General features: G+C 40.6%; 1 protein-coding gene across 1 annotated transcript in view; it reads right to left on the bottom strand.

Annotated features, from left to right (window-relative positions):
- The window catches only part of ankrd6b (ankyrin repeat domain 6b), a 46989-nt gene extending 35775 nt beyond the window's left edge, over positions 1-11214 (bottom strand). The window contains exons 1-2 of the mRNA XM_081379295.1: positions 11068-11214; positions 342-609 (exon numbers count right to left, since the gene is read on the bottom strand). Coding sequence (XP_081235421.1) covers positions 342-467 — 126 coding nt within the window. The 5' untranslated portion in view covers positions 468-609; positions 11068-11214. The remainder of the gene's footprint in view (positions 1-341; positions 610-11067) is intronic.
- Between the last annotated feature and the right edge of the window lie 1055 nt (positions 11215-12269).

The following is a 12269-nucleotide window of genomic DNA, read 5'->3' as shown; positions in this document are numbered from 1 at the left end:
CAACAAGTGACGTCGTTGACCGTTGAGTACTCTTCGGCGCATGCGGGTCACATCTGGGTAATTTCACGTTCACACAGGAGATCACAAAAGGTCGCATTTAATTGGAAATGTGAACGGCCTTGCAAAAAATCGAATTTTTTCAAAAAATCGGAATTGAGCATTAAGCCCTGCAGTGTGAACGTAGCCAAAGAGCTTGCTCACGAGCGACCTTCTGATGCCTAATATCACAAATGGGACTTCACAGGTGCACATCTGTCTAGGGTGTATCCCTTCCTTCGGCTCACGACAATGTTTGAATGACGATAAAATGACTTCTAAGATTACTAAAGCATGACACTGACCTTGGTAATGGCTACCTTGGCCCCTTTGTTGATGAGCTGAACCACATGCTCAGCTTGGCCCTTGTGCGAGGCTATGAGGAGACGCTCAGAGAGAGCTCGCACAGATGATGCATCCTGCTGGGTCATGAATTAGGGAAAGACTCGGGGATGGGGGAGGTTTGGGGATCAGGAATAGGAACGAGTCCCTCTGCTGTGGGATGAGAGGAGAGAGGAACCATAGATGTCCAGCTCCTGGAGGGATCTAACCCTCATGTCCTCTGGAGAAAGCCTGTAGGGAAACAGGAAACGGCACAACTGTCACAAAAGCAGAAATATTTTTCCAGAGTAAGAGCGGATGTGATCACAGGCAATGTGAAACAGAAGAAGAGGAAGGTGTGTGGGGCTGTCAGCCCTATATCAACAGATATGTCAGTAATGTCAGTACTAACGGAGTAATTTATTTTTACAACATTTATTAATCTATAAAATCTATAAGAATACAGCGGTTCATTCTTTCTTCATGTGCATTAACTAATGCTAACAAATGCAACTTTTGATTTTAAAAATTAGTTAATGGTGAAATTAACATTAAGATAAATACTATAGAAATATTGTTTATTCATGTTAACTATTATAATTTGCAACACAGAATATAATCGCCCCACACGAGTTGGACATACTAGACATTTTGCAGCTAAAAAAAAACACAAAAAAAACATGTGTTTCTGAATTAATATCTTCAGGAGGATCTGCAGAATGGCAGCACAAGCTTTGACAGACTCGTTTCACGCTGACACTGATTATTACACCTGGTTTTGGCAAAGACTTGAGAAATGTCATTTGATCCTGTTGTGTTTGACTCACGGGCACATGCTGTGTTTCCACTGTGCATGAATTTTCTTGACACTTTCCCTTGATTCACACAGGGTAACACCCCAAGGTTAGTAAATGACAACAGTTATACAGCTTCAACTTAACATATATGGTTTAACTGATAGAATTGTGTGCAAATAAAACAGATTAAGGAACTTATTCCTTAAAATTAACTTAATAACATGCAATGCATTTCACACCAAAGCACAGCACCAAGGGATAACGAGTCGATTAATGTTCTATATAATGTTTATGCGGTAAAAGATGCAAAAGCATTAACATTCATTCCTTAAATTCGGCATCAACAGCTGTAACTGATTCCACATGATACAAACCTGATTATATAAGTGCTTTAGCTACCGTCTAAACCCCCAGTCCTTCAAGTCAAAAACTTCAAAGTCAGTAGAGAGATTTATTACATGTATTGATGACCACTGTAGGGCCACAGATGCACTATGGTAATAATTCATTCAGAGAGCTGACATGAGCAAGTGTAGACAGATCCTCAACACCACAGCCACACTTGCTCCTACAGACATCCGTGTTTTTGACGGGTTCCCAGGACGAGGACCTTTCATGTTATATAGGAGGACTTCTCATGTTATATACAGTCCCAGACAATGGCAAACCCTAAACAATGGCCTGTTGTTCACAACCTGAAACATTACTCATAGATATACCTGATACATGGCTCATAAATACAGCTGTATCATGCTTTCCCCAAAAGGAAAAGGGAATAACATTCTCAACTTTTTAGGAGAATGTTAGACAAAAATTGTATTTGAAAAGCTTAATGCTCAAACAACAGAAAAGCACATTGGGACATTGGGCATTGTGAAATGAGCCGTTTGTTTAACTGCCAAAAACTTCCAAAATAATACATTCAGCTTGTTACTGGCCAAGACAACACCATAAAATGATGTATACTTTTCTTAACTTTTATCAAACACACACACACACACACACACACACACACACACACACACACATATTGGGTTTCCATGTTTTATGGGGACTTTCCATAGACATCATGATTTTTATACAGCACAATAGAGTAATGTATACTCTCTATAGATGTAATGGTTTTTATACTGTACAAACTGTACATTCTCTCCCCCTACACTAACCCTACCGCTAAATCTAACCATCACACACACACACTAACCCGACCCACACACACTAACCCGACCCCTAAAATTACCCATCACACACACACACACTAACCCGACCCCTAAAATTACCCATCACACACACACACACACACCCGACCCACACACACTAACCCGACCCCTAAAACTACCCATCACACACACACTAACCAGACCCCTAAAACTACCCATCACACACACACACTAACCAGACCTCTAAAACTACCCATCACACTCACACACTAACCCGACCCCTAAAACCACCCATCACACACACACTAACCCGACCCCTAAAACTACCCATCACACACACACACTAACCCGACCCCTAAAATTACCCATCACACACACACACACACCCGACCCACACACACTAACCCGACCCCTAAAACTACCCATCACACACACACTAACCAGACCCCTAAAACTACCCATCACACACACACACTAACCAGACCCCTAAAACTACCCATCACACTCACACACTAACCAGACCCCTAAAACTACCCATCACACTCACACACTAACCCGACCCCTAAAACCACCCATCACACACACACTAACCCGACCCCTAAAACCACCCATCACACACACACTAACCCGACCCCTAAAACTACCCATCACACTCACACACTAACCCGACCCCTAAAACTACCCATCACACACACACTAACCCGACCCCTAAAACTACCCATCACACACACACTAACCCGACCCCTAAAACTACCCATCACACTCACACACTAACCTGACCCCTAAAACTACCCATCACACACACACACACACTAACCAGACCCCTAAAACTACCCATCACACACACACACACACACACACTAACCAGACCCCTAAAACTACCCATCACACACACACACACTAACCAGACCCCTAAAACTACCCATCACACACACACACTAACCAGACCCCTAAAACTACCCATCACACACACACACTAACCCGACCCCTAAAACCACCCATCACACACACACTAACCCGACCCCTAAAACCACCCATCACACACACACTAACCCGACCCCTAAAACTACCCATCACACACACACTAACCCGACCCCTAAAACTACCCATCACACTCACACACTAACCAAACCCCTAAAACTACCCATCACACTCACACACTAACCCGACCCCTAAAACTACCCATCACACTCACACTAACCCGACCCCTAAAACTACCCATCACACTCACACACTAACCCGACCCCTAAAACCACCCATCACACACTCACTAACCCGACCCCTAAAACCACCCATCACACACACACTAACCCGACCCCTAAAACCACCCATCACACACACACTAACCCGACCCCTAAAACTACCCATCACACACACACACTAACCCGACCCCTAAAACTACCCATCACACTCACACACTAACCCGACCCCTAAAACCACCCATCACACACACACTAACCCGACCCCTAAAACCACCCATCACACACACACTAACCCGACCCCTAAAACTACCCATCACACACACACTAACCCGACCCCTAAAACTACCCATCACACTCACACACTAACCAAACCACTAAAACTACCCATCACACTCACACACTAACCCGACCCCTAAAACTACCCATCACACACACACTAACCCGACCCCTAAAACTACCCATCACACTCACACACTAACCCGACCCCTAAAACTACCCATCACACACACACACACTAACCAGACCCCTAAAACTACCCATCACACACACACACTAACCAGACCCCTAAAACTACCCATCACACACACACACACTAACCAGACCCCTAAAACTACCCATCACACTCACACACTAACCCGACCCCTAAAACTACCCATCACACACACACTAACCCGACCCCTAAAACTACCCATCACACTCACACACTAACCAAACCCCTAAAACTACCCATCACACTCACACACTAACCCGACCCCTAAAACTACCCATCACACTCACACTAACCCGACCCCTAAAACTACCCATCACACTCACACACTAACCCGACCCCTAAAACCACCCATCACACACACACTAACCCGACCCCTAAAACTACCCATCACACACACACTAACCCGACCCCTAAAACTACCCATCACACACACACACTAACCAAACCCCTAAAACTACCCATCACACACACACTAACCCGACCCCTAAAACTACCCATCACACACACACTAACCCGACCCCTAAAACTACCCATCACACACACACACTAACCCTACCCCTAAAACCACCCATCACACACACACACTAACCAGACCCCTAAAACTAACCATCACACACACACACACACACACACACACACACTAACCCGACCCACACACACTAACCCGACCCCTAAAACTACCCATCACACACACACACACACTAACCCGACCCCTAAAACTACCCATCACACACACACTAACCAGACCCACACACACTAACCAGACCCCTAAAACTAACCATCACACACACACACACACACACACACACTAACCCGACCCACACACACTCACCCGACCCCTAAAACTACCCATCGCACACACACACACACACACACACACACTAACCCGACCCCTAAAACTACCCATCACACACACACTAACCAGACCCACACACACTAACCAGACCCCTAAAACTACCCATCACACACACACACACACACACACACACACTAACCCGACCCCTAAAACTACCCATCACACACACACTAACCAGACCCACACACACTAACCAGACCCCTAAAACTAACCATCACACACACACACTAACCTAAAAAATAATATTTCAGATCAGTTTTCTGAGGCTAGTTGCACTATTTTAAAACACTCATGTTGTGTTCGGGTCATTTTGATCCGGAGTGGATTTTCTTTTCCCTGAAAATGCTAGTTAACATTATCACATTGGATTAAAATTTACTGAGTAAGTAAGTTTTAATCCAGCTTTGACCGGCCTGTTCCCGGTCAAGAATGACCAGCCTGCCAAAAAATGCTTATAAATCTCTCATTACTCTATATTATCACCAAATATTGGACTCAATCTTTTTGTCAACTTGTTTTCTTTCAATTAGGACAGGTGTGTATTTATTTTTGAAACTGACTGATTTTAAGCCTTATATTGATCTGAGCTTATATTAGTCAAAAATGACTATCCATTGAATATGAATGGGGGAGATCGAAAAAAAGAGAAACATTTAGTGTTCAGGACCATGTTCATGTTCACAAACGTGTGCTTGCAAAGATAAAGGCCTCAGACCTGTACATGTGTGGTCAGACATACACACACATTCATGTACACAAACAAACTATTACAGGCTTTCTTTTTCAGAGAGATGAACTTCATCTTCAGATCAATAGCCGCGTTTCCATTACCTTTCAAATTGCGCAAATTGAAATTGCGAATTGAAAATACGCTCAATGGAAACACGTCGATTTCGCAAAAACTCCCATTTATCGCAAAAAAGTTTTTACGCTCGCATGAGGGGGTTTTTCAGGCAATTCGAAAAAGAAATATTTCGCAAAACTGCAATGGAAACAGTTTTTGCGCATTTACAGGTCACCTGACTTGTGTTTGGACAGAATACGAGACGGAGTTTTTTATTGAATTCATAAAAGACAAAAGAATGACAGAAATACTGGATTCTAAACCTCAAAGAAATGCCACAATCAAGACCTTGAAGCAGAAAGGAGTGAGAAAAACCCAGAAACACCTCATATGTGCCGCTCACAGACACAGTATAAGCTCTTTCCTTGCCATTAATGCTTGGATAACACGCCTACGTTTCCTTCCATTAATAGTAATAATGTCTAGTGCGGCACGTGACTGTGATATATATATAAACTTACCAACGTCCGTTGCCGTGATTTTTGGAATGACTTATCGCGAGAGGAAAAAATGACGTTTTAGTCGCATAACATCGGTTAATGGAAACGCCGTCATTTCGCAATAGGTTTTTATCGATATTTAGAAAAAAATTGCAAAAGTTTTGCGCGAATCTTTAATGGAAACGCGGCTAATGAGGCCTACGATCAATCAGTTCCAAAAAAAAAATATAAAACCAGTCCTACTTGGAAGAAAACAAGTTGATAAAAAGATTGAATCCAATATTTGGTGATAATATACCATAATGGTAGCCTGGAAATCCAAACCCAAATCTGAAAGATTAATGGTCTGGCATCGACTAATGAAAATCGTCAAGCTCGAGGGGCGGCACCAAGCATGCATTTGAAAATCTCGCTGCACGCAATTGGATAACACTACGACCAATCACAACAATAAACCCCATACGCTTAGCTACCAGCGGAGCTAACTGGTAGATTACACTCTTGCTGTATCCGGTCGGCAAAACAGCAAAAACGTCCTTCTTGCGTCTAGATCCAGTCTCAAGTCTTGATGGTTCTGTGAGTGGATAGTGTTGGAGTTGCAATCAGTTTCTTCCGCGTTGAATGAAGAAATGATGATGAACTTGCGATGTTAGCCTTACTGTTATGGTCTAGGAAATTAACACCGGAGGAAAGGTCAGGCGGACTGGATGTCGAACACACGAACAGCAACCAGGGGAAGAAGCAAGAAGAAAAAGAACACCGAGAGGGAGGTCTCTCCGACAGTGGCCTTTCTCTTCTCGTGAGCCAGTGGTGCCTTAAGCTCTCAGAGGGAAAGTTTTAAGATCCTTTGTCTTGAGCATGTAACATGGATTTCGATGAATGAATGGAGAAGAGTCCTTTTTTACGGCCACTAAGGAGTCGTTCCTCTGGCCTGAGGCCTCCTTCCCCCTCCTGGAATGTGTCTGAGGTCCTCCCGTATCTGGACTGCAGTGTCGGCTGATACTGATCAGCGGGAGAGCATCTCAGGGCTCGCTTGGGCCATCCGGGACCTTTGCTTGTTACGGTCCTCAGGCGTATTGAGGCTTATTCATTAAATATGATGAATAATTGTGTGTCTGATTGGTCCAGACGCTACATGTGTGACTTTGTGCCATTTTGTCCAAAACAAAACAAACTTCCTGGTTAAACATCAAAGAACACTACTGTGATAAACAGTGTGCAATTTTTGTCCTTATTTTGTTGACAAATTTATCCACAAATAATGTTTTTTTTTTCCACTCAAAAGAGATGCATATGCGCAGATAAATGAGGCCTACGATTAATCAGTTCCCAAAATTTGTGCAAATTGAAAGAAAACAAGTTGACAAAAAGATTGAATCCAATATTTGATGATAATATGGCATTATGAGCGAACTTCAAGCAATTTTTAAAAGACTGGGAACACAAAAGGTGTTTTTAAGGGTTAAGACTTTTAAACTAACTTGTGTAAATTGACGTGTTTTATTTTTTTAGTTTGACCAACTAGCAGTTAGATAAAAGGTAATCAGTCTTACTTTTTCAATTCAAATTAGACTTTAAAAAGTCAGGACCAGTCTTGAAGAAGAAAATGAGATGACTAACTTTTAAGAATAGTCTAAGCAATTTATGCAACTAGCCACTGAATTTGGTTGTTTGACTTCTGAGGAGGAATGAGGCTCTAGTCTGAGTATGTGTTGATGTCGATTCAGGGTTCATTCACACTAGCACTTCTGAAGCGCATCGAGGTTCGTTTGGATGATGTGAACGTTGTTTTATGAACTCTTCAAGCGGTGCGGGGAACGGTTCATGTGATCTCCAGTATGGTTCGCAGCTGAAATGTGTGTTAGAACACTTTTAGTAACAAAATTATTTACTAAAAGTGACAACAGACTCAAGAGCACATAAACCAGTCAGTATACTGGATGCATATACTGGATGTCTGCATGGGCAATGGGATTCACGCATCGTGAGAGTTGTGATTGAAGTTTGAATGGAAAAATCTGTTTATATACCCAACAATTTTTTCTATTATTGGAGTGAAGCTTATTCACTTAATTTCCCTAAAGCAATCATGTGAGGAAGTATTTATGGTAATGGTCTTGTCCGATTCAATGATGTATGCTAAGCTATGCTAAAAGTGGTACCGCCAGACCCGGAGTTCGGCTGAATGGATTCGAAAACGGTAAAACTCAACTGTTTAACTCTGGGGGAGTTGTAAAATGAGCCTATTTCCAAAAAAAGTGGAGTATCCCTTTAAAACAAGTGTGTTACAACTAGCCCCGCTCGCCCCTAATGCAAAGATCTCTTCAGCATCTGTGCTCATTTAGTCCATTAACAATCGCAAAGCCCTCCGTCATCTTCACTCATCATCAACATGTCAATACTGCTAATCAGATTCCTCTTCAGAAACATCACACACATGCGTCTGAACACCAGCAAATCTTGTTATGGTCCTGTGAGAGAGAAACACGAGTATGATGTAGAGAAAGGTTCAGAGCGTAAAAGTGCACTTATCAAATTTAATCTTCATGACATCATTCTCTGCAAGCAACAGCTAAAAGCCCTGAAAACCATTTAACTCTAAAGAATGCCATATTATCATATTAAAAATACTGTTTAAACCCCCGATTATTCTGTCTTTATATATGTGGGGACTGCTATTCTTGACAGCCTTTCCTAAGAGGTCTTGATTATTTCCCCGTTTGAAACCTTATCCCTGTGATGGTTAGTCATAATGCTTTCTCCTTGTGGCGACGCACAGCAAGAGTTTCGTTTTTCAGCTCTATTCAGAGGACTGGAGGAGGACCCAGATGTTCCTGCCAGGAAATGTCTGGAGTTTGTGTCGCTCAGAGGCATAGAGTAGATTATTAAATTATAATAAGTTTTATCCAAAAAAAAAAGGTGAATCTCACGAAACCTGTCAAGAACGTTCATCTCAGATTTCATTTTCAAAATAAAACAATTTTTTAAGACCATTATAATTTTCTGACTTTTTTCCATGTCAATTAAGCTCAGTTCCATTCCATATAATTTAAAGTTATGCAAAATATGATTTACTTTTTTAATTCTATCTGTCCATCCAGCCATCAATCATTCTTTGGGTGAAATATGACCACGGCATGATTCTGTGAGAATCAACTATATTAATGAATATTAGCCTATATTTGTGGTTGGTGTTATTTTCATCCATTAAGGCATTAAGACTGCCTAAACAACATGATATGCTGAAATATGTAAATAATATGGAGTAACATTCATTTCTACGGTGGTGAGACACTTGTTTGCATTTAATTTCCTCTTTAAATGAGAATCACTTCATATTTTTTGTGTCAAAAACAAGCAAAATTATATGAAGAACTCTGTCTCTAAACAACATGAAACTTAATGAAATATTGAATGACTTAATGAAACTTAATGAAATATTTTACAGCAAATAATGATGATGATGATGATGATGATGATGATGATGAGGGTAATTTATGAGTTTTACAAAGTATTACCTATGAAACACTTGATGGGTTTCAAATGGGTTATAAGATATGTACTTTGGAAGACCAATACCAGAAACGATCTAGACATAGAGAGTCTGAATGATATCACCACACCCTTTATCTGAGCCAAAAACCCCTCCATCACACAAAAGGTTTAAGACAAACAATATCAGGGAGAAATCATAATGATAAAGATGTAGGGTATTTATGAAAGCAATGTAGGGTATTCCAAACCATTTCAGACACTATAGTCACTAAATGTCTCAACTCTTAATACTGATCAGCAGAAGGTTGAGCTCAGCGGTGTTCATCAGAAATACATTCATGCAGACAAAACTGAATAAGGGTGTGGATGACCAGTTTACTTTAAAATAATGTGTTTCTGACCTTAGCCAGACATTGGACACATTTGCTAAAAACTCTTACATGATAACCACAAGTGTTTTCTTTGTGTGAAGAACATTTTAAAACTCTAAAGAATCGTTTTCCACTATAAAGAACCTTTTGTGGAATGAAAAGGTTCCATGGAACCATAAAGAACCTTCCTTTTAAAGATTGTAATCATTGTTCTTAATGTAAAATCATAATAAATTACATTTATAAAAAAACTTGGTGGCTGATACCATACCAAGCAGTAAAATATATTAATATAGTACATTATAGTATATTATGATATTATTTTGGTACAGCAAGTACTGTATTTTTAGCAGTGGCTCCATTGGTTACCATGGTAAATGGTAAATGGGGAAGGGAATGTCATGGTTGTATCATGAAGGATACGACCAGATTTTTGTGTAGTTCGTGCTCAAAAAGAAAAGGCTTCATTGTAAATAGTTAATAATGTTTTTTAAATACCAAAATTTGTCCTGGATTAGCTGCATTCATCATTAACGTAATTTAAAAACAATAGAGGTCATAGTTGTGGGTGTAACTACTTAACTATATTTTGGGGGCAAATTTGTATCCAAAAGTGAGCAAAATCTAAAAATAAAACTTACTTTTAGAACTTACTAAAAAAAGTAAGTAAATAATGTTTTTCTTTTTCTTTCTTTCTTTCTTTTCTTCAAATAAAAAATCCACGACGTGTTCTGTCAGGATTATGGTATGGGTGAGGTTATAATATTAATATCAGTATAAAAGCAAGTGTGTGTGTGTGTGTGTATGTGTGTGTGTTAGTGCTCTGTACAGCACATTCTTGCGAAGGATTGTCCCAGCAACCACAGCACGTCAGCCTGATTGTTATTCACTAGAGATATCCTCCCAACAAACAACTCTCGTAACATCTCCTAACAACCCGAATTTATTACTGTGTGGAAACCGCGGGTTAAAACAGCAGTGAACACAGATGAGCACAGACACACACAAAACGCAGCAAACAAAGCAAAACTATGTTAATATTCATTCAAACCTACCTCACACACAGAGGATAGTCACTTGAACTCTTCTTAGTACAGTGTTATACCGATTTCTCACGAAACGCGTATAATCCCGCAAATTGGCGCGTGGGAAAAGTGGAGCGCTTGATAAACATGATCCAAACTGCGCAATGAAGTGAGGAGGAGGAGGAGGAGGAGGAGGAGAGGGAGTAGTACTAGTATGCATGTGCCATCCAGCGGTGAAGAGACAGACTTCACCTCAACCATGCAGCGCATTTACAATACTATGGCGAAGGATTATTATATGATTATTAATCAGACGACACTGACGGTGGGTGGTAACTGATGGAGCTTCCAATCACATACATAACTTTATTAATGTTAATGAATCAATCTCTCGCCTTTAAAAGGATTTTTTAATTTTGTGACCCAACAACCAAGAAACTGTGTTTAACAGAGTAAGTTACTTCCCTATCTCATGTTCTGTATCCTCAAATGTGACATGAAAATGATCAACATTGTTTTAAGAGCAAATCTGCACTTCTATGGTCTAGGCAAGAGTGATTTTTTATGCTCATTTAAGCCATAAAAATAGAAGTCACACTGGCATACTTCAGTTCAGACAGTAAGCGAGGGCACAGAACTGTGGTGTATGAAGACCTCGATGGTCCTGGAGGAACAACATCCTCTCTGCTGGATCCATTCAAGGCAGAGTTGGATCCAAGTTCAGTGAAAAACATTTATTTAAACCAACACAATGCAAAAATGATGAATACTGCTTAAAAACAATCCACCTTCTTGAACCTGAAAAGTTTGAGTTCGAGTTTGCTCAAACTAAACTCAAATTTACCTGGGTAGCAACTGAGACTGACTTCATGAAATATGTCACATGTGTGTCCACACTACAGAGTGTTAAAGTACAGTACAGAATGGCAGCTAAGTGAATCAAGTGCTGAATGACCATTAGTGAAGATGACACCGGATGTTAATAAGCTAACCTGTCAGCTAGGCCCATTCTTCAGACAATACATCTGAGATAGCAGATCTTCTGATTTTTATAACTTCTTGCTAGCTTACTTGGTTCTTCAAGCGCAATTCATTAATTCATTTAGTAAGTTACGTAAGGCCAGTAGTAATGTTATGCCCTTCTTCGTGTCAATATCTCTGTCTGAATTCCAACTCACATGCAGCGCCCTTTAAAAATGGCTAAACAGCTATCAATGACTTTAAAAAAAAAC

Source organism: Scardinius erythrophthalmus (assembly GCF_964197995.2).
Source record: "Scardinius erythrophthalmus genome assembly, chromosome: 11".
NCBI lineage: Eukaryota > Metazoa > Chordata > Actinopteri > Cypriniformes > Leuciscidae > Scardinius > Scardinius erythrophthalmus.
The sequence above is the reverse complement of the archived record's forward strand: the minus strand, read 5'-3'. Positions and strand labels throughout refer to the sequence as shown.